The 23,944-nt window shown below is 51.0% G+C and overlaps 1 protein-coding gene across 1 annotated transcript; it reads left to right on the top strand.

Annotated features, from left to right (window-relative positions):
- Positions 1–4,614: 4,614 nt before the first annotated feature.
- On the top strand, positions 4,615–12,048 carry LOC116981461 (gastrula zinc finger protein XlCGF17.1-like). Its single transcript, XM_033034513.1, has 3 exons — positions 4,615–4,706; positions 10,285–10,965; positions 11,551–12,048. Exons 2-3 carry the CDS (start codon positions 10,333–10,335, stop codon positions 12,046–12,048), a joined length of 1,131 nt encoding a protein of 376 aa, XP_032890404.1. The 5' UTR covers positions 4,615–4,706; positions 10,285–10,332.
- Positions 12,049–23,944: the final 11,896 nt, after the last annotated feature.

The following is a 23,944-nucleotide window of genomic DNA, read 5'->3' as shown; positions in this document are numbered from 1 at the left end:
ACAATTGTTGCCTTGCAAGATGACAATAAAGGTCGATTGATTGATTGATTGATTGTTCCACTGGGTCTTCCCCTTCCCCCTCAAACCATGTGACCCCAGCTCTTCCCCACCCACACTACAGTCCTCATACCCCCCCGCCCCCCCCCCCCCACCCCCCCCCCCCCCCACCAGACATCGCCTCGGCCTCAGTCCACTCACCTGCCTTCCTCCGGCCCCAAGCCCCATCCTTGCCGTGTGTTCACCATCCCCCTCTCTGATACCGACCGGTCTGTCCTCAGCAGAAGCCTCACCTTTGTCCCCCTCCGTCCCCACCTCAATGAGTTCCGCGTCCACCACGATGTGGAGCTCTTCTTCCGTCGCCTCCGCATCAAAGCGTTCTTCCATGGGCAGGAATCATCGCCCCCCCAGTGATGACCCCTTCTCCCATCTCCAACGGACCCCCTCCTCTTGGATCCCCCCTCATGGCCATCTTCCGGCTTTAGACCTTTTAATTTTAAACTGCCGGCAGGACATCAACCGCCTCAACTTCTCCACTCCCCTGGCTCACTCTAACCTCTCCCCCCCTGAACTCCACTCACTCTGCTACAACCCAGACTGGGTGATCAAACCTGCCGACAAGGGAGGTGCCGTAGTCGCCTGGCGCGCTGATCTCTACAAGGTTGAGGCCACGCGCCAACTCTAAGACACCTCCTCCTACTTATCCTTGGACTATGACCCCACAGACGAGCACCAGGCCACCATCTCTAGCACCATCACCAACTCCGGCTCCCTGCCCCCCCGAGCCTCTAACCTCATCGTTCCCCAGCCCCGCACGGCCCGATTTTACCTTCTCCCCAAAATCCACAAACCTGACTGTCCCGGTAGACCCATTGTCTCTGCCTGTTCGTGCCCTAGCGAACTTATTTCCACATACCTCGACTCCATCCTATCCCCCTTGGTTAAATCCCTCCCTACCTATGTTCAAGACCCCTCACACGCTCTTCGTCGACTCCAGGACTTCCATTCCCTAGGCCCTCACCCCCTCATCTTCACCATGGACGTCCAGTCACTCTACACCTCCATCCCCCACCAGGATGGCCTCAAAGCCCTCCGGTTCTTCCTCGACCGGAGAAGCAACCTATACCCGGCCACTGACACCCTCCTCCGCCTAACGGAGCTGGTCCTTACCCTCAATAACTTCTCTTTTGACTCCTCCCATTTCCACCAAATACAAGGCGTAGCTATGGGCACACGCATGGGCCCCAGCTACGCCTGCCTGTTTGTCGGGTACGTCGAACAATCCTTGTTCGAGGCGTACCAGGGCCCCATCCCCGACCTCTACCTCTGTTACATTGACGACTGCTTTAGTGCCACCTCCTGCCCCCACACACAACTGACTGACTTCATCCGCTTCACCACTAACTTCCATCCGGCACTCAAATACACCTGGACCATTTCCGACACTCCCCTGAGTCACCATTCCTTGACCTCACTATCTCCATCGCAGGTGGTAAGACTTCTGACCGACAACCACTATAAACCCACTGACTCCCATGGCTATCTGGACTATACTTCTTCCCACCCTGCTTCCTGTAAGGACTCCTACCCCTACTCCTAATTCCTTCGTCTACGCCGCATCTGCTCCCAGGATGAGGCGTTCCACACCAGGGCATCTGAAATGTCCTCATTCTTCAGGGAACGGGGGTTCCCTTCCCCCACCATAGATGAGGCTCACAACAGGGTCTCTTCCATACCCCGTAACACTGCTCTCTCTCCCCATCGCCCCACTTTCAACAAGGGCAGAGTCCCCCTAGTCCTCACCTTTCACCCCAATAGCCGTCACATACATCAAATAGTCCTCCGTCAGTTTCGCCACCTCCAACGTGACCCCACCACTGGCCACATCTTCCCATCTCCCCCCTTGTCTGCTTTCCGCAAAGACCGCTCCCTCCATAACTCCCTTGTCAATTCTTCCCTTCCCTCCCATACCACCCCCTCCCCGGGCACTTTCCCTTGCAACCGCAAGAGATGCTACACCTGTCGCTTTACCTCCCCCCTCGACTCCATTCAAAGACACAAGCAGTCGTTCCAGGTGCGAAAGAGGTTCACCTGCATCTCCTCTAGGTGTCAGCTGATCTACATCGGTGAGACCAAGCGGAGGCTTGGCGATCGTTTCGTCGAACACCTCCAATCTGGTCCGCATTAACCAACCTGACCTCCCGGTGGCTCAGCACTTCAACTCCCCCTCCCATTCCGTATTCGACCTCTCTGTCCTGGGCCTCCTCCACGGCCAGAGTGAGCACCACCGGATATTGGAGGAACAGCACCTCATATTCCACTTGGGCATCCTGGTGGCTGCATCCTGGTGGCATGAACATTGAATTCTCCTAATTCTGTTAGCCCTTGCTGTCTCCTCCCCTTCCTATCTCTCCCTCAGCCCTCGGGCTCCTCCTCCTCCTTTTTCCTTTCATCTCCCCGCCCCCCACCCCCCATCAGTCTGAAGAAGGGTTTTGGCCCGAAACGTTGCCCATTTCCTTCGCTCCATAGATGCTGCTGCACCCGCTGAGTTTCTCCAGCATTTTTGTGTACCTTCGAATTTCCAGCATCTGCAGTTCCTTCTTAAACAAAAATATTATGTTTATCATTTAAGATTTCATAAATACTGGTTTAAATGAAGTATCACAACAACAAAATTGTAACTAAATACTTAGATTTAATACTTTAAAAAAAGAGCGCAGTGTAATGTATTCACACATATTCATGTATATGTTAATGAGTTGGTGTTCAATATAAGCAGGGAATGTTGGGTAATAATTCTCTCTCTCGTGATCCAGGCAACCAGCGTGTAAGTTGTTATTCATTCTGCCATTCAGAATATAACAGTGTGGGTTTTTGATGATGTAGGCAGCCTTTTTGAGGCAGCGACTGCGATAGATCCCTTCGATGGTGGGGAGGTCAGACCGATGATAGACTGGGTAATGGTCACAACTTTGTGCATTCTTTTCCGCTCCTGGATGCTCAAGTTGCCGAACCAAGCCACGATGCAACCAGTCAGTATGCTCTCTACTGTGCACCTGTAGCAATTAGAGAGTCCTCCTTGACAAAGCGAAGTAGAGGCGCTGATGTGCCTTCTTTATAATTGCATCAATGTGCTGGAAAAGATCTTCGGAAATATGCACGCCCAGGAATTTGAAGTTCTTGACCCTTTCCACCATCATCCTGTTGATATAAACGGGATTGTGGATCCCTATCCTACCCCTGCCAAAGTCCACAATCAATTCCTTGGTTTTGCTGGTGTTGAGAGCCAGGTTATTGTGCTGGCACCATTTGGTCAATTGGTCGATCCCACTTCTATACACTGACTCGTCACCATCAGTGATTCGTACCACAACAGTGGTGTCGTCGGTGAATTTGATGATAGAGTTCCCACTATGTCCGGCTACGCAGTCATGAGTATGGAGTGAGTACAGCAGGGGGCTGAGCAGCAGCCTTAAGGTGCTCCCGTGCTGATTGTTATCTAAAATCTAAACAATACGCTGGTGACTTGGCCTCCACTGCCGTTGTGGCAATGAATTCCACAGATTCACCACCCTCTGGCTGAAGAAATTCCTCCTCATCTCCTTTCTAAAGGCATGGGTGGGGAAGGCAGAGAGGGTGAGGGGCCAGACGTGGGCATGTGGGACTAGCTTCGACAGGCATGGCTGTGTGTTTCTGTGCTGTGGGACTGACGGGGCTGAACAGGGTAGTAGTTTGATGCTTCAGCCTGCAGCAACCCAGGAGAACTGTGTTCCAGATGCTTCATTAGTTTGTTGTTCTGCACATTGACCGGGAGGCGATGAAATCGTCCGTTCACACGCAGCCGCCAGAGCAGACAGTGCACATACGGTGATGACAAACGCAATAAATGCAACATCCAGTGCAGAACAGTGCAAGCTGTGTTGGAGAAAGCCCGGGGTAGCACAGACATGAGGGGCCGAAGGGCCTGACTCCGGGCAGGGCGACCACCGGCGCTGTCCGTGTGGAGTTTGCGCGTCCCCCCGTGGTGGACCCGTCGCCCAGTTCCTTCTCTCCCGAGATCCCGCTGTTACTCCAGCATTTCGCGTCCACCTTCGACATTTAAATCATCCGCCATCTTCCCTCGGATTGGCGGTGACGTCACGGCGCAGGTGGGGGCGGGGTGAGTCGGACGTCACGGCGCAGGGGGGCGGGATGGCAGAACGTCACGGCGTAGGGTGGGGGCGGGGTGAGCAGGGTGGGGGCGGGGTGAGTCGGACGTCACGGCGCAGGGGGGCGGGGTGATCAGGACGTCACGGCGCAGGGTGGGTAAGGAGACGTCACGGCGCAGGGGGGCGGGGTGATCAGAACGTTACGGCGCAGGGTGGGGGCGGGGAGAACGGGACGTCACGGCGCAGCGGGGCGGGGTGAGTCGGACGTCACGGCGCAGGGTGGGCAGGGTAATCAGGACGTCACGGCGCAGCGGGGCGGGGTGAGTCGGACGTCACGGCGCAGCGGGGCGGGGTGAGTCGGACGTCACGGCGCAGGGTGGGCAATGTGACGTCACGGCGCAGGGGGGCGGGGTGAGTCGGACGTCACGGCGCAGGGGGGCGGGGTGAGCGCGACGTCACGGCGCAGGGGGCGGCGCGCACGTCAGGGCGGAGGGCGCGCGACCCCGGGCGGGCGAGCGGACGAGCGGCTCGACGGGGTTACCGGATGCTCGGCGCCCCCAGGTCGGTGCGGCCCCCCCCCCTTTACCCCCACTCCCCTCCCCCATCCCCTCCCCTTCCCCCCTCACCCTTGCCCCCTCAGGGAGAAATGGTCCCGCCTCACGGGGGGAGGAGCGGGAAGGGAGGGGGGGGGGGGGATGAGATGAGAGGGGGATGATGGAGGGTGAGGGGGGGGGGATGAGATGAGAGGGGGATGATGGAGGGTGAGGGGGGTGGAGAGCGATGAGGGAGGGGGATAGGAGGGGGAGTTCAGGCAGCATCTGTGGTGAAGAACACAGACACAAAGGACTACACCAGTGCTTCTTAAACTACTTCAGTGTCATTCACCATTGAGTCTTTATCACATAATTTCATTCACCCTGGACCAGGTTGTCGAGATTGATCCCTGGGATGGCGGGACTGTCGTATGAGGAAAGATTGAAAAGACTGGGCTTGTATTCACTGGAGTTTAGAAGGATGAGGGGCAGAATCTTATAGAAACATATATAATTATAAAAGGACTGGACAAGCGAGATGCAGGAAAAATGTTCCCAATGTTGGGCGAGTCCAGAACCAGGGGCCACAGTCTTAGAACAAAGGGGAGGTCATTTAAGACTGAGGTGAGAAAAAACTTTTTCACCGAGAGTTGTGAATTTGTGGAATTCCCTGCCACAGAGGGCAGTGGAGGCCAAGTCACTGGATGGATTTAAGAGAGAGTTGGATAGAGCTCTAGGGGCTAGTGGAGTCAAGGGATATGGGGAGAAGGCAGGCACGGGTTATTGACTGGGGACGATCAGCCATGATCACAATGAATGGTGCTGCTGGCTCGAAGGGCCGAATGGCCGCCTCCTGCACCTATTTTCTATGTTTCTATGACTACATTTTCTTATGTTTTTTTTGTAATTTTCATCTTATTCTCCATTGTGTATAATTTTATATAGAATTTATTTTGACACATGAGCAAAAAACATAAATTAACTAATTTCTTAAGTTAAATTAAACTTAAATTAAGTTAAATTAAATTAACTAATTTCTGAAGAAGGGTTTCGGCCCGAAAACGTTGCCTATTTCCTTCGCTCCATAGATGCTGCCGCACCCGCTGAGTTTATCCAGCACTTTTGTTCACCCTCATTTCTTAAGTGTTTGTTTTATTCAACTTTTTGAACATCCTAAAAATACAGTAAATGAGGATGTAACTAGTAGCGTGGATAGGGGAGAACCAGTGGATGTGGTGTATCTGGACTTCCAGAAGGCTTTCGACAAGGTCCCACATAAGAGATTAGTATACAAAATAAAGCACACGGCATTGGGGGTTCAGTATTGATGTGGATAGAGAACTGGCTGGCAAACAGGAAGCAAAGAGTAGGAGTAAACGGGTCCTTTTCACAATGGCAGGCAGTGACTAGTGGGGTACCGCAAGGCTCAGTGCTGGGACCCCAGCTATTTACAATATATATTAATGATCTGGATGAGGGAATTGAAGGCAATATCTCCAAGTTTGCGGATGACACTAAGCTGGGGGGCAGTGTTAGCTGTGAGAAGGATGCTAGGAGACTGCAAGGTGACTTGGATAGGCTGGGTGAGTGGGCAAATGTTTGGCTGATGCAGTATAATGTGGATAAATGTGAGGTTATCCATTTTGGTGGCAAAAACAGAAAAGCAGACTATTATCTAAATGGTGGCCGATTAGGAAAAGGGGAGATGCAGCGAGACCTGGGTGTCATGGTACACCAGTCATTGAAAGTAGGCATGCAGGTGCAGCAGGCAGTGAAGAAAGCGAATGGTATGTTAGCTATCATAGCAAAAGGATTTGAGTATAGGAGCAGGGAGGTTCTACTGCAGTTGTACAGGGTCTTGGTGAGACCACACCTGGAGTATTGCGTACAGTTTTGGTCTCCAAATCTGAGGAAGGACATTATTGCCATAGAGGGAGTGCAGAGAAGGTTCACCAGACTGATTCCTGGGATGTCAGGACTGTCTTATGAAGAAAGACTGGATAGACTTGGTTTATACTCTCTAGAATTTAGGAGATTGAGAGGGGATCTTATAGAAACTTACAAAATTCTTAAGGGGTTGGACAGGCTAGATGCAGGAAGATTGCTCCCGATGTTGGGGAAGTCCAGGACAAGGGGTCACAGCTTAAGGATAAGGGGGAAATCCTTTAAAACCGAGATGAGAAGAAATGTTTTCACACAGAGAGTGGTGAATCTCTGGAACTCTCTGCCACAGAGGGTAGTCGAGGCCAGTTCATTGGCTATATTTAAGAGGGAGTTAGATGTGGCCCTTGTGGCTAAGGGGATCAGAGGGTATGGAGAGAAGGCAGGTACGGGATACTGAGTTGGATGATCAGCCATGATCATATTGAATGGCGGTGCAGGCTCGAAGGGCCGAATGGCCTATTCCTGCACCTAATTTCTATGTTTCTATCCTAAAAATACAGTAAATTTGGGTAATATCCTGTTACTTTGAAATTAGAAAATTAGTTAGAGAGAAAAAAAACATCAAACAAAAGATGAAGTGTACAAATTAGCCAGAAAATGTAGCCTACCAGAGGACTGGGAGAAATTCAGTCCAGCAGAGGAGGACAAAGGGCTTAATTAGGAAAGGGAAAATAGATTATGAAAGAAAACTGGCAGGGAACATAAAAACTGACTGCAAACGTTTTTATAGATATGTGAAGAGAAAGAGATTAGTTAAAACAAATGTAGGTCCCTTGCAGTCAGAAACAGGTGAATTGATCATGGGGAACAAGGACATGGCAGACCAATTGAATAACTACTTTGGTTCCATCTTCACAAAGGAAGACATAAAGAATCTGCCGGAAATAGCAGGGGACCGCGGGTCAAATGAGATGGAGAAACTGAGTGAAATCCAGGTTAGCCGGGAAGTGGTGTTAGGTAAATTGAATGGATTAAAGGCCGATAAATCCCCAGGGCCGGATAGGCTGCATCCCAGAGTACTTAAGGAAGTAGTCCCAGAAATAGTGGATGCATTAGTGATAATTTTTCAAAACTCTTTAGACTCTGGAGTAGTTCCTGAGGATTGGAGGGTAGCTAATGTAACACCACTTTTTAAAAAGGGAGGGGGAGAGAAAACGGGGAATTACAAACCAGTTAGTCTAACATCGGTAGTGGGGAAACTGCTAGATTCAGTTATTAAAGATGGGATAGCAGCACATTTGGAAAGTGAAATCATTGGACAAAGTCAGCATGGATTTATGAAAGGTAAATCATGTCTACGAATCTTATAGAATTTTTCGAGAATGTAACTAGTAGAGTGGATAAGGGAGAACCAATGGTTGTGTTATATCTAGACTTCCAGAAGGCTTTCGACATGGTCCCACATAAGAGATTAGTATACAAACTTAAAGCACACGGTATTGTGGGTTCAGTATTGAAGTGGATTGAGAACTGGCTGGCAGACAGGAAGCAAAGAGTAGGAGTAAACGGGTCCTTTTCACAATGGCTGGCAGTGACTAGTGGGGTACCGCAAGGCTCGGTGCTGGGACCCCAGCTATTTACAATATATATTAATGATTTGGACGAGGGAATTGAATGCAACATCTCCAAGTTTGCGGATGACACGAAACTGGGGGGCTGTTAGCTGTGAGGATGCCAGGAGGCTGCAAGGTGACTTGGATAGGCTGGGTGAGTGGGAAAATGCATGGCAGATGCAGTATAATGTGGATAAATGCGAGGTTATCCACTTTGGTGGCAAAAACAGGAAAGTAGACTATTATCTAAAAGGTGGCCGATTAGGAAAAGGGGAGATGCAACGAGACCTGGGTGTCATGCTGCACCAGTCATTGAAAGTAGGCATGCAGGTGCAGCAGGCAGTGAAGAAAGCAAATGGTATGTTAGCATTCATAGCAAAAGGATTTGAGTATAGGAGCAGTGAGGTTCTACTGCAGTTGTACAGGGTATTGGTGAGACCACACCTGGCGTACAGTTTTGGTCTCCAAATCTGAGGAAAGACATTCTTGCCATAGCGGGAGTACAGAGAAGGTTCACCAGACTGATTCCTGGAATGTCAGGACTTTCATATGAAGAAAGACTGGATAGACTCGGCTTGTACTCGCTAGAATTTAGAAGATTGAGGGGGGATCTTATAGAAACTTACAAAATTCTTAAGGGGTTGGACAGGCTAGATGCAGGAAGATTGTTCCCGATGTTGGGGAAGTCCAGGACAAGGGGTCGCAGTTTAAGGATAAAGGGGAAATCCTTTAGGACCGAGATGAGAAAAACATTTTTCACACAGAGTGGTGAATCGCTGGAATTCTCTGCCACAGAAGGTAGTTGAGGCCAGTTCATTGGCTATATTTAAGAGGGAGTTAGATGTGGCCCTTGTGGCTAAAGGGATCAGGGGGTATGGAGAGAAGGCAGGTACAGGATACTGAGTTGGATGATCAGCCATGATCATATTGAATGGCGGTGCAGGCTCGAAGGGCCGAATGGCCTACTCCTGCACCTAATTTCTATGTTTCTATGTTTCACCACTTTCATGGCAATGCCTTTTTTAAGTGCAGAAAAATATATATAAATATCTGAATAAATTATGTCGTTCACCCTTCATTCAACCCAAAATAATTTCATTCACCCTTGGGTGAACCATTCACCAGTTTAAGAAGACCTGGACTAGAGGGTGTGAGCGATAGGAGGAGGTTGAGTAGGCTGGGTCTCTATTCCATGGACGATGAGGGGATATATAGAGGTGTACAAAATCATGAGAGGAATAGATGCCTCTCTTGCCCAGAGTAGGGGAATCGAAGACCAGAGGACATGGGTTCAAGGTGAAGGAGAAAAGCTTTAATAGGAACCTGAGAGGTAATTTTTTCACACAGGTGGTGGTGGGTGTATAGAACAAGCTGCCAGAGGAGGTAGTTGAGGCTGGGACTATCCCATCGTCTAAGAAACAGTTGCACAGGTACATGGATAGGGCAGGTTTGGAGGGATATGGACCAAGCACGGGCAGGTAGGACTAGTGCAGATGGGACATGTTGGTCGGTGTGGGTGAGTTGGGCCGAAGGGCCTGTTTCCGCGCTGTATCACTATGACTATGATAAATTGCTGGAGTAATTCAGCGGGACAGGCAGCATCTGTGGGGAAGATAAACACAAAGTGCTGGAGTAACTCAGTGGGACAGGCAGCATCTGTGGAGAGAAGGAATGGGTGACGTTTTGGGTCGAGACTCTTCTTTGGTTTAGTTTAGTTTAGAGATGCAGCGCGGAAACAGGCCTTTCAGCCCACGGAGTCCGCGCTGACCAGCGATCACCCCGTACACTAGCACTGTTCTACGCACATTAGGGACAATTTAACAATTTTGTGGAGGCTGATTAATCTACAACCCTGAATGTCTTTGAAATGGTGGAGGAAATCGGAGCACCCGGAGTAAAAACCCACGCAGGTCAAGGTGAGAACGTACAAACTCCGTACAGACAGCACCCGTAGTCAGGTTTGAACCCGGGTCTCTGGCGGTGAGGCAGCAGCTGTGCCACTGTGCCGCCCAGAATTATATAACCGTTTCTCCGCCATAAACGCACCTAATATGTGTTAGTAATGTCCTGTTTGCCAGCTTGTTGACCCTCTATGTTCCCCTCCTGCAGGGTTTAGGAGCCATTACCGTGGACGGAGAGACGGGGACGTGAGCGGCCATGGAGGGCGGCCTGATTGCCGGAGACCCCCACATCTGCTCGGTGTGCGGGCTGAGCTTCGAGGGGCTGGCGGCAGTGGAGGACCACATGGCGGGGCACAACAAGGAGAAGCGTTATGAGTGCGACGTGTGTGGCAAGACCTGGCTGTACCCGTGCCTGCTGGAGACCCACAGGCGGGTGCACACAGGAGAACGCCCCTTTGCCTGCTCGGAGTGCGGGAAGGGCTTCACCCGCTACGACAGCCTGCTGCGGCACTACCGCGTGCACTCCGGCGAGAGGCCCTTCGGCTGCTCCGACTGTGGCAAGGGCTTCAAGACGGCGCAGGACCTGAAGATCCACCAGCGGGTGCACACGGGCGAGAAGCCCTTTGGCTGCTCCACCTGCGGCAAGAGCTTTGCCCAGTCGTCGGGGCTGCTGCGTCACCGGCGGGTGCACAGCGGTGAGCGGCCCTTCACCTGCTCCGACTGCGGAAAAGGCTTCAAGACGTCGCCAGACCTGAAGGTGCATTGGCGCCTGCACACCGGGGAGCGGCCCTACACCTGCAGCGACTGCGGCAAGGGCTTCACCCGCTCCAACAGCCTGCTGGAGCACCAGCGCACCCACACCGGCGAGCGCCCCTTCACCTGCGCCCAGTGCGGCAAGGGCTTCACCCACTCCTCCAAGCTGCTGTCCCACCAGCGGGTGCACGCCGGCGACCGTCCCTTCCCCTGCCCGGTGTGTGGAGAGCGCTTTGCCATGGCCTCCCACGCCCTGTCTCACCAGCGCGTGCACACCAGTGGCCAGCCGTACGACTGCCCGTACTGCGGTGAGGCGTTTGACAGCTCGCGGGCATTGCGGGAGCACCGGCGGACCCACGCCGGCGAGCGACTCTTCGGCTGCTCCCACTGCGGCAAGCGTTTCAAGAGCGCACGGGGGCTGCGGGAGCACCAGCGCATACACACCGGAGAGAGACCCTTTGTGTGCGCTGAGTGCGGCAAGGGTTTCACCCGCATGTCCAGCCTGTGGCAGCACCGGCGTACCCACAGCGGTGAGCGTCCCTTTCCCTGCCCGTCCTGTGGTAAGGGCTTCACCCGCCTTGACCACCTGCTGGAGCACCGGCGGGTCCACACTGGCGAGCGCCCATTCACCTGCCCGCTCTGTGGCAAGGCCTTTGCCCGCTCCTCCAGCCTGCTGGCACACCGCGCCGTGCACAGCACCGAACGCCCCTTCACCTGCCAGCTGTGTGGCGAGCGTTTTGCCCGCTCCTCCGGCCTGCTGGCACACCGGCGGCTGCACGCCGGTGAGCGCCCGTATTCCTGCACCGACTGCGGCAAGGCCTTTGCCCGCTCGTCGGGGCTCTTGCTGCACAGGTGCGCTCACGGCAGCGAGAGACCATTCGCCCGCGGCAAGGCCTTCGGCCGCCCCCTGCTGGCGCGCCGCCGTGCACACCCATGCCCCGAGTGCAGCCAGGTGTTCGGACGTCCCTCAGCGCTCCGGGCTCACCGGGCCACGCACGGCGGGGAGGCAGCGCCGGACGACGCCGGCGGTTTCCCCCCCGCGCCCGGCGGCCTCTCCTCCAATGCGGAGCTGGCCGGTCCCGGTCCTGCCCCCTCTCCCGAGGCTGGTCTGCCAGCACCCGAGGAGGCGGGGTCCCCGGGCGCGGGTGAGGGGGGCGGTACCACTACCCACACCCCCCCTCAAACTCCAGCCCCCGCGGAAGCTGCCGTTCCCCACTGAAGTGGCGGGGAGGGGCAAGGAAGGCACCAGGCGGGAGAGGTTGTGTCCGGCTCCATCACGCTGAGGGGGAGGGATTGAAGGAGAACCCCCACCACCCAACCCCCCAACAGCGCCCTGTTCAATCCCCTCCTCTCCCGAAGAACAGTCCCAGACTCTCTCCCTGCCGGGGAATGTCCGCCACATGCTCGCCGCAAACCATCACCGTACGGCAGTGTGGTGAAGTCCTGGCCGTGCCATCACCTTGCGTTTTCACATGTACCATCCCTTCCCCACCACTCACCGTGTGTGCACCACAAAGACAACGGGTGCAGGAGGAGGCCATTCGGCCCTTCGAGCCAGCACCGCCATTCACTGTGATCATGGCTGATCATCCACAGTCAGTACCCCGTTCCTGCCTTCTCCCCATATCCCCTGACACCACTATCTTTAAGAGCCCTATCTAGCTCTCTCCTGAAAGTATCCAGAGAACCGGCCTCCACCGCCCTCTGAGGCAGAGAATTCCACAGACTCACCACTCTCTGTGAGAAAATGTTTTCCTCAACTCCGTTCTAAATGGCCGACCCCTTATTCTTAAACTGTGTGCCCCCTGGTTCAGGACACCCCAACATCGGGAACATGTTTCCTGCCTCTAGCGTGTCCGGCTACGGGTGCTGTCTGTACGGAGTTTGAACGTTCTCCCCGTGACCCGCGTGGGTTTTCTCCGAGATCTTCGGTTTCCTCCCACGCTCCAAAGATGCGCAGGTTTGTAGGTTAATTGGCTTGGTGTAAATGGAAAAATTGTCCCCAGTGTGTGTAGGATAGTGTTAGTGTGCGGGGATCGCTGGTCGGCACGGACGCAGAGGGCCGAAGGGCCTGTTTCTGCGCTGTATCTTTAAATTAAATGAAACTAAAGAGGTTATGGGTAGAAGGCAGGAGAATGGAGTCAGAAGGGAAAGGTGGATCAGCCATGATTGAATGGCGGAGTAGACTTAAGATAGACACAAAATGCTGGATCATCCCCAACCAGTACCCCGTTCCTGCCTTCTCCCCAAATCCCCTGCCTCCGCTATCTTTAAGAGCCCTATCTAGCTCTCTCTTGAAAGCATCCCGAGAACCGGCCTCCACCGCCCTCTGAGGCAGAGAATTCCACAGACTCACAACTCTCTGGGTGAAAAAGTGTTTCCTCGTCTCCGTTCTAAATGGCTTACCCCTTATTTTTAAACTGTGGCCCCTGGTTCTGGACCCCCAACATCGGGAACATGTTTCCTGCCTCTAGCGTGTCCAAACCCTTCATAATCTTATATGTTTCAATAAGATCTCCTCTCATCCTTGGTTTTGGTTGGTTTTAAGATCATTATGATCTTAAAAACATGCTGCCTAGACTTTCATAATTTAACCCTCGACTAAAGGGATCTGACTGTCTTCACTATCAATGCCCTTTATAATTATATTTTCTTCTATGAAGTTTCCCCATGAGCCTCTGACATTCCAGAGAAACAATTCCCGTCTGTCCAGCCTCTCCCTATAGCTAATGCTCTGTAATCAAGACATCATTCTGATAAAGGAAACCAAATACTTAAGCAACTCAGCGGGTCAGGCAGCATCCCTGGAGAGCGTGGATAGGCACCGTTTAGGGTTGGGACACTTCTTCAGGTTCTCCACCCAAAACATCGCCTATCCACGTTCTCCAGAGACGCTGCCTGACCCGCTGAGTTCCTCCAGCACTCTGTGATACGTCACCTATCCATGTTCTCCACAGATGCTGCCTGACCCGCTGAGTTACTCCAGCACTCTGTGAAACGTCACCTATCCATGTTCTCCACAGATGCTGCCTGACCCGCTGAGTTCCTCCAGCACTCTGTGAAACGTCACCTATCCATGTTCACAGATGCTGTCTGACCTGCTGAGTTACTGCAGCACTTTGTGTTAGAGTCATAGTGTGATACAGTGTGGAAACAGGCCCTTTGGTCCAACTTGCCCACACCGACCAACATGTCCCTGCTACACTAGTCCCACCTGCCTGTGTTTGGTCCATATCCCTCCAGACATGTCCTATCCATGTACCTGTACCTGTATATAACTGTTTCTTAAATGTCGGGATAGTCCCAGCCTCAACTACTTCCTCTGGCAGCTCGTTCCATACATCTGTGTAAAAAAGTTACCTTCAGATTCCTATTAAATCTTTTCCCCTTCACCTTGAACCCATGTCCTCTGGTCCTCGATTCCCCCACTCAGGGCAAGAGATTCTGTGCATCTAACTAAATTGTGTTCTATGCAAGATTCCAGCATCTGCAGTTTCTTGTGTCTCCCTCACCTATATCCACCTATCACTGCTGAAGAAGGGTCTCAACCTGAAACATCACCCATTCCTTCTCTCTAGAGATGCTGCCTGTCCTGCTGAGTTACTCCAGCATTTTGTGTCCACCTATCACTTGCCAGGCTTTGACCAGCCCCCATCTCTCTTTTCCAGCTTCCTTCCCCCACCCTCTCCAATCAGTCTGAAGAAGGGTCCTGACTCAAAACGTCGTCTGTCCATTCCCTCTAATGCGGTGGAGGAACTCAGTGGGTCAGGCCGCATCTGTAGAGGGAAGGGAATCTAAGGCGAACACTCCCACCGCTCCTTTCCAACTTTCTCCACCCCCCACACCAAGCAGTCTGAAGAAGGGTCCTGACCTAGAATGTTGCCTGTCCATGCTCTCCAGAGGTGCAAGTTACTCCAGGAGATTGTGTGTCTTTTTGTAAACCAACATCTGCTGTTCCTGTATCTAGACTAGGCGTGTATTTCACCCTACACTTGCACTCAGTCCGCCAAGGCCTGCTGAATCTCCTGCTTGCCAGCCATTTTAACTCCCCTTCCCACTCTCACACTGATCTTTCTGTCCTGGGCCTCCTCCATTGCCAGAGTGAGGTGACATGCAAACTGGAGGAACAGTTCCTCATAGCTTACAGCCCAATGACAAGAAAATTGAATTCTCCAAATTAAGAAGACTCTCCCCCCTCCTCCCCTTCTAATCAAGTCCTGGAGTCTGTCCCGACCCATTCTGCTTTTTCCAGCTCCCTCCCCCCCGACTCTATCAGTCCAAATAAGGGTCCAGACCCGACACGTCGCCTGTCCATTCCCCTCCAAAGTGCCGGTAGAACTCAGCAGGTCAGCCATCCGTGGTGAGATACGGATGGAGAAGTGTTCCTAATATAAGCCCTCCTTGGCCCTGTCGAGAATGTGGTGTCCATTCCCCCCCCCCCCGTGGGCCATCTCTCCATCATTCCTGATCGCTGGTGTCAGGATTAATCCAGAGTCACGGCTTCCCATCCCCCGGCCGTTCCCCCTCAACTCCGAACGGTGGGATCTCGCTCCCCGCCCTTGGACGTCCGCAAGATCCCGGCTGCTGTAAACATGGACTTTTACTCGTTAACCAAGATGTATTCCAATGAAATGAATGTCGTTTTTTAAGCAACAAAAAAAATGTAGATAGGCCCCCAAATAATCAGTGTTATCCCATGATATACTTTCCTCTGTCTATATATATATATATATTAAAAAACATGCTAACTGATTGTGCACGATTGTGATGGCTTGATTTCACTGGCAGGGCAGGGACATTCCCTGAGGGATTCGGGGGTTGGAAGAGGTTTCTTCTGTGTTTTTCCCCCTCAGTTGTTGTCTGGGGAGGAAGGCGGGGGCACTCGGCCCGTCGGGGCTAGGATGCGTGGGCATTCGTCACGTGCCGGAAGTGGAGGATATCCGGGCTCTGATTGGATGGTCTGGCGGCACATGACAGGATATGGCGGTGCAGGCTCGAAGGGCCGAAAGGCCTACTCCTGCACCTATTTTCTATGATATGAGGAGGGAGTTTTGTACACGCCTAGAATTAGAGAGTTCAATGTTGCAAGCAGGGCCGTGGAGTCGATGCCCAAAACACCCCACCCCTAGGTATAATCATTCTACATCTGCTAGGATTACATTAAAATACCCAATCAGTTTAGGAGTAGGCCATTCGGCCCTTCGAGCTAGTACCGCTACTTTCGATGTGATCATGGCTGATCATCCACAATCAGTACCCCGTTCCTGCCTTCTCCCCATATCCCTTGACTCTTAAGGGGTTGGACAGGCTAGATGCAGGAAGATTGTTCCCGATGTTGGGGAAGTCCAGAACAAGGGGTCACAGTTTAAGGATAAGGGGGAAATCTTTTAGGACCGAGATGAGGAAAACTTTTTTCACAGTGGTGAATCTGTGGTATTCTCTCCCGCAGAAGGTAGTTGAGGCCAGTTCATTGGCTATATTTAAGAGGGAGTTAGATGTGGCCCTTGTGGCTAAAGGGATCAGGGGGTATGGAGAGAAGGCAGGTACAGGATACTGAGTTGGATGATCAGCCATGATCATATTGAATGGCGGTGCAGGCTCAAAGGGCCGAATGGCCTACTCCTGCACCTATTTTCTATGTCTATGTTTCTATGACTCTATCTCTAAGAGGGTTATCTCTTGATATACTTTGCTCTGTATATATATATTTTTTTTAAATGCTAACTATTCGTGCATGATTGTGACGGCTTGATTTCAAAGGCAGGGCAATTCTTTCTTGAAAGTATCCAGAGAACCGGCCTCCACCGCCCACTGAGGCAGAGAATTCCACAGACTTCACCACTCTCTGGGTGAAAAAGGGTTTCCTCATCTCTGTTCTAAATGGCTTCCCCCTTATTCTTAAATTGTGGCCCCTGGTTCTGGACTCCCCCAACATCGGGAACATATTGTTCAAGAAGGAACTGCAGATGCTGGAAAATCGAAGGTACACAAAAATGCTGGAGAAACTCAGCGGGTGCAGCAGCATCTATGGAGCGAAGGAAATAGGTGACGTTCTGAAGAAGGGTTTCGGCCCGAAACGTCACCTATTTCCTTCGCTCCATAGATGCTGCTGCACCCGCTGAGTTTCTCCAGCATTTTTGTGTACCATCGGGAACATATTCCTGCCTCTAGCGTGTCCGAACCCTTAATAATCTTATATGTTTCAATAAGAAACCCTCTCATCCTTCTAAATTCCAGAGTATACAAGCCCAGCCGCTCCATTCTATCAACGTATGACAGTCCCGCCATCCCGGGGATTAACCTGGTGAACCTACGCTGCACTCCCTCAAGAGCAAGAATATCCTTCCTCAAATTAGGAGACCAAAACTGCACACAATACACAAGACGGCATTTCATAAGAACTAAATTAATCATCTGGCTACCATTTAAACCCATGTCCTTAAAGTTCAAGTCAAGAGAGTTTATTGTCATGTGTCCCAGATAGGACAATGAAATTCTTGCTTGCTGCAGCACAACAGAATATAGTAGGCATAAATACAGAACCGATCAGTGTGTCAATATACCATAGACCATATATACAGTATATACATAAATAGATAAAGTGCAATAGGCTGTTATAGTTCAGAGTTTGTTTGATGTGTTTAATAGCCTGATGGCTGTGGGGAAGTAGCTATTCCTGAACCTGGATGTTGCAGATTTCAGGCTCCTGTACCTTGTACCCGATGGCAGCGGGGAGATGAGTGTGTGGCCAGGATGGTGTGGGACTTTGATGAAGTTGGCAGCCTTTTTGAGGCAGCGACTGTAGATAGATCCCCTCGATGGTAGGGAGGTCAGAGCCGATAATGGACTGGGCAGTGTTTACAACATTTTGCAGCCTTTTCCGCTCCTGGACGTTCAAGTTGCCAAAGCAAGCCACGATGCAACCGGTCAGCATGCTCTCTACTGTGCACCTGTAGATGTTCGAGAGAGTCCTCCTTAACAAACCGACTCTCCGTAATCTTCTCAGGAAGTTGAGGCGCTGATGTGCCTTCTTTATAATTGCATCAGTGTGCTGGGACCCGGAGAGATCTTTGGAAATATGCACGCCCAGGAATTTGAAGTTCTTGACCCTTTCCACCATCAGCCCATTGATATGAACAGGACTGTGGGTCCCTATCCTGTATCTTCCAAAGTCCACAATCAGTTCCTTGGTTTTGCTGGTGTTGAGAGCCAGGTTACTGTGCTGGCACCATTTGGTCAATTGGTCGATCTCACTTCTATACTCTGACTCGTCCCCATCAGTGATTCGTCCCACAACAGTGGTGTTGTCGGCGAACTTGATGATGGAGTTCGCACTATGTCCGGCTACACAGTCGTGAGTATAGAGTTATGAGTCTAATGGTTGTAGCTATGCTATTGTGGCTGTTTTTATTGGTTATTCTTGAGGGAAAAAAACATAATTCATTATGCTAAAAGAAAAAAAAATACATATAGGATTATGACAAAATTAAAATTCCATTGAATTAAATTAAAATTATAAAAGCATTACTCCAAAATTTAATAAACGAAGGCCACAGGTATGAGCTAAATGGCTAAATTAACACAATTTTTTTTTTCTCAAGTCCAATAGAAATTTAAACTAATTGCAGAGGTAATTAAGTTTGCTAAAAAGTACATATCTAAAATTAATATCCAATAACCAACCTGATCTACCGGTGGCTCAGAACTTCAACTCCCCCTCCCATTCCAAATCCGACCTTTCTGTCCTGAGCCTCCTCCATGGCCAGAGTGAGTCCCACCGCAAATTGGAGGAGCAGCACCTCATATTTCACTTGGGTAGTTTACACCCCAGCGTTATGAACATTGACTTCTCCAATTTCAGGTAGTCCTTGCTTTCTCCCTCCTTCCCCTACCCTTCCCAGCTCTCCCACAGCCCACTGTCTCCGCTTCTTCCTTTCTTTTTCGCCCCCCCCCCCACATCAGTCTGATGATAGAAGGGTCTCGACCCGAAACATCACCTATTCCTTCGCTCCATAGATGCTGCCTCACCCGCTGAGTTTCTCCAGCATTTTTGTCTACCTTCGATTTTACCAGCGTCTGCAGTTGTTGCTTAAACATACCTAAACTTTATTAATAACTTGTCCTTCGGAACAGAATTGCTTCTGCCAGATCCTCTTTCATTGAAGCCCTTAAATCTGATCGGAGAACAGCCTTACGTAGTCTTACGATTTTCGGAGTCTCTGACGTTTATGCTGAGGTCGGAGTGGGAAATGTCTGTGTGGAAATGGGAAGGGGAGTTAAAATATGTAAGAAGGAACTGCAGATGCTGGTTTAAACCGAAGATAGACACAAAGAGCTGGATTAACTCAGCAGGACAGGCAGGTAGCATCTCTGGAGAGAAGGAAAGGGTGACGTTTCGGGTTGAGACCCTTCCTCAGAATGGTTAGGGATAAGGTAAACAAGAAATATAGTACAGCAGGTGCAGGAGTAGGCCATTCGCCCCTTCGAGCCAGCACCCGCCATTCACTGTGATCATGGCTGATCATCCACAATCAGTACCCCGTTCCTGCCTTCTCCCCATATCCCCTGACTCCGCTATCTTTAAGAGCCCTATCTAGCTCTCTCTTGAAAATATCCAGAGAACCGGCCTCCACCCCCCTCTGAGGCAGAGAATTCCACAGACTCACAACACTCTGTGAGAAAAAGTGTTTCCTCATCTCCGTTCTAAATGGCCGACCCCTTATTCTTAAACTGTGGCCCCTGGTTCTGGACTCCCCCAACATCGGGAACATAGACTGAAATGCGGAGAGATAAAAAAAACAATGAATGAAAGATATGGTAAAAAATAATGATGATAAAGGAAAGGCCATTGTTAGCTGTTTGTTGGACTCATATAAAGAAAGACTGGATAGACTCGGCTTGTACTCGATAGAATTTAGAAGATTGAGGGGGGATCTTATAGAAACTTACAAAATTCTTAAGGGGTTGGACAGGCTAGATGCAGGAAGATTGTTCCCGATGTTGGGGAAGTCCAGAACAAGAGGTCACAGTTTAAGGATAAGGGGGAAATCTTTTAGGACCGAGATGAGGAAAACATTTTCACTCAGAGAGTGGTGAATCTCTGGAATTCTCTGCCACAGAAGATAGTTGAGGCCAGTTCATTGGCTATATTTAAGAGGGAGTTAGATGTGGCCCTTGTGGCTAAAGGGATCAGGGGGTATGGAGAGAAGGCAGGTACAGGATACTGAGTTGGATGATCAGCCATGATCATATTGAATGGCGGTGCAGGCTCGAAGAGCCGAATGGCCTACTCCTGCACCTATTTTCTATGTTTCTATGTCTATGACAATGAACTTGAACTTGAATGGTGGTGCTGGCTAGAAGGGCTGAATGGCCTCTACTCCTGCACCTGTTGTCTCACACTCACCCCCTACGACGTATACGTGGCACTGAGTAGGACTAATGCACGTAAAGCTGCTGGCCCTGACGGCATCCCCGGGCGCGTGCTCAGGGCCTGTGCTGCGCAGCTGACAGACGTCTAGACTGACATCTTCAACCTGTCACTTGCCCAAGCAGTTGTCCCCTCGTGCCTTAAAACCACCTCCATCGTGCCAGTGCCAAAACACTCCACTGCGGCAAGCCTCAACGACTTCCGCCCAGTTGCACTTACCCCCACCAAGTGCTTCGAGAGGCTGGTCCTGGCACACCTTAAAGGCTGCCTACCTCCCACACTGGACATTATTGCCATAGAGGGAGTGCAGAGAAGGTTCACCAGACTGATTCCTGGGATGTCAGGACTGTCTTATGAAGAAAGACTGGATAGACTTGGTTTATACTCTCTAGAATTTAGGAGATTGAGAGGGGATCTTATAGAAACTTACAAAATTCTTAAGGGGTTGGACAGGCTAGATGCAGGAAGATTGCTCCCGATGTTGGGGAAGTCCAGGACAAGGGGTCACAGCTTAAGGATAAGGGGAAAATCCTTTAAAACCGAGATGAGAGAACTTTTTTCACACAGAGAGTGGTGAATCTCTGGAACTCCCTGCCGCAGAGGGTAGTCGAGGCCAGTTCATTGGCTATATTTAAGAGGGAGTTAGATGTGGCCCTTGTGGCTAAGGGGATCAGAGGGTATGGAGAGAAGGCAGGTACGGGATACTGAGTTGGATGATCAGCCATGATCATATTGAATGGCGGTGCAGGCTCGAAGGGCCGAATGGCCTACTCCTGCACCTAATTTCTATGTTTCTATGTTTCTATCCCTATCAGTTTGCCTACCGCAAGAATAGGAGTACGGAGGATGCCATCTCAACGGCACTTCACTCCGCCCTCTCCCACCTTGACAACAGAGACACTTACGTAAGAATGCTGTTCATCGATTACAGCTCAGCATTCAACACCATTATACCATCAAAACTGATCACCAAACTCGGTAACCTGGGCATCGACCCCTCCCTCTGCAACTGGATACTGGACATTCTAACCAACAGACCCCAGTCTGTTAGGTTAGACAAGCACACCTCTTCAACCCTCACCCTGAACACCGGCGTTCCACAGGGCTGTGTGCTGAGCCCCCTCCTCTACTCCCTCTTCACCTATGACTGCACACCTGTACATGGTACTAACACCATCATCAAGTATGCAGATGATACAACGGTGATTGGCCTCATCAGCAACAACGATGAGTCGGCCTATAGGGAGGAGGTCCAGCACTTAGCAGCATGGTGCGCTGACAACAACCTGGCCCTTAACTCCAAGAAGACCAAGGAGCTCATTGTAGACTTCAGGAAGTCCAGGAGCGGCACGCACACCCCCATCCACATTAACGGGACGGAGGTGGAACGTGTTTCTAGCTTCAGGTTCCTGGGAGTCAACACCTCCGATGACCTCTCTTGGACCCACAATACCTCAACTCTGATCAAGAAGGCTCACCAGCGTCTCTTCTTCCTGAGGAGACTGAAGAAGGTCCATCTGTCTCCTCAGATCCTGGTGAACTTCTACCGCTGCACCATCGACAGCATCCTTACCAACTGCATCACAGTATGGTATGGCAACTGCTCTGTCTCCGACCGGAAGGCACTGCAGAGGGTGGTGAAAATTGCCCAACACATCACCGGTTCCTCGCTCCCCTCCATTGAGTCTGTCCAAAGCAAGCGTTGTCTGCGGAGGGCGCTCAGCATCGCCAAGGACTGCTCTCACCCCAACCATGGACTGTTTACCCTCCTACCATCCGGGAGACGCTACAGGTCTCTCCGTTGCCGAACCAGCAGGTCCAGGAACAGCTTCTTCCCGGCGGCTGTCACTCTACTCAACAATGTACCTCGGTGACTGCCAATCACCTCCCCCCACGGACACTTCAAGTTCAAGTTCAAGTGAGTTTATTGTCATGTGTTCCTGTATAGGACAATGAAATTCTTGCTTTGCTTAAGCACACAGAAAATAGTAGGCATTTACTACAAAACAGATAAATGTGTCCATATACCATGATATAAATATATACACACATGAATAAATAAACTGGTAGTGCAAATAACAGAAAGTGGTTGCTAATAATCAGAGTTTTGTCCGAGCCAGGTTTAATAGCCTGATGGCTGAGGGGAAGTAGCTATTCTTGAACCTGGTTGTTGCAGTCTTCAGGCTCCTGTACCTTCTACCTGAAGGTAGCAGGGAGATGAGTGTGTGGCCAGGATGGTGTGGGTCTTTGATGGTACTGCCAGCCTTTTTGAGGCAGCGACTGCGATAAATCCCCTCGATGGAAGGAAGGTCAGAGCCGATGATGGACTGGGCAGTGTTTACTACTTTTTGTAGTCTTTTCCTCTCCAGGGCGCTCAAATTGCCGAACCAAGCCACGATGCAACCGGTCAGCATGCTCTCTACTGTGCACCTGTAGAAGTTAGAGAGAGTCCTCCTTGACAAACCGACTCTCCGTAATCTTCTCTTCTAATCTATATGCACTTATTATTATTTATTCAAATAATTTGCTATGTTGCTCTTCCAGGGAGATGCTAAATGCATTTCGTTGTCTCTGTACTAGACACTGACAATGGCAATTAAAATTGAATCTGAATCTGAATCTGAATATTGGATGCGCAGTGCACGCCGGGAGATGTAGTTCTCATCCACCTGTGCGTGTAGTATAACGCATGCGCAGACAATCCCAGGCTTTAATAAGTGCTGGAACTCACAGATGGACATTTAATAAATGTTTTTGTCGTCGATGTGAATCCAACCGGACCGGAGAAAGCAAATAAAAATAAAGGACATTTATCTCTCTCGTCGACCGACGTCAGACGTTGCGTGCGTCAGGCGGACGGAACGTGGGCGCCGGCGCCGCGCAGGCGCAGCCAATGGATGACGTCAGTGGGCCCGGGACTCATTGTCTGCGATGGGGGAGGAGGCCGATTGCGCGGCCGAGCGGCCTCGGAGTCTGGTTTTAAATGCTGCCCGACGGTCAATGCAGCCGGGCCGGTGAGGGGATGGTTGCATTTGTTGCATTGCATCGGAATTCGGTGGATGGGACTTTAAACAGGGGACCCTGCGGTTGCTGAGAGCCCTGTGTGTGTGGAGCCAGTTTAAAGGGACAAAGACCTTGCTGTCGCTTGTGCCGTGAGTATTCGAGAGCGCTCACCACAACCCCCCCCCCCCGCTTAACCTCTCCCTTTGCAATGCAACCATTACAAATTGCATCTCCCATTACAATGCAACCATGGCAAAAATGCATTTCCCATTACAATGCAACCATTGCAAATTGCATCTCCCATTACAATGTAGCCATTGCAAAATGCATCTCCCATTACAATGCAACCATTGCAAAATGCATCTCCCATTACAATGCAGCCATTGCAATGCAATGCGCCCTTGCACCCATGCATTGACAGGAGCAGCCCAAACAGAGCGTGCATTTCTCCATCGCCCGTCACGTCCCTCATGCCGCCTCACAAATTCTCAAGAGTCAGGCGTGTTCAATTGACACAGGTACCATTGGAACAATCAAACCCTTACCTACAAATGGACACAACGTGCTGGAGTAACTCAGAGGGTCATGCAACATTGCCAGAGATGCTGCCTGACCCGCTGAGTTACTCCAAAATGTTGCGTCTATCTTCGGTGTAAACCAGCATCTGCAGTTTCTTCCTACA

This window comes from Amblyraja radiata, chromosome 15, assembly GCF_010909765.2.
Source record: "Amblyraja radiata isolate CabotCenter1 chromosome 15, sAmbRad1.1.pri, whole genome shotgun sequence".
NCBI lineage: Eukaryota > Metazoa > Chordata > Chondrichthyes > Rajiformes > Rajidae > Amblyraja > Amblyraja radiata.
Note: the sequence above shows the minus strand (reverse complement) of the source record. Positions and strands in the feature narration are given on the sequence as shown.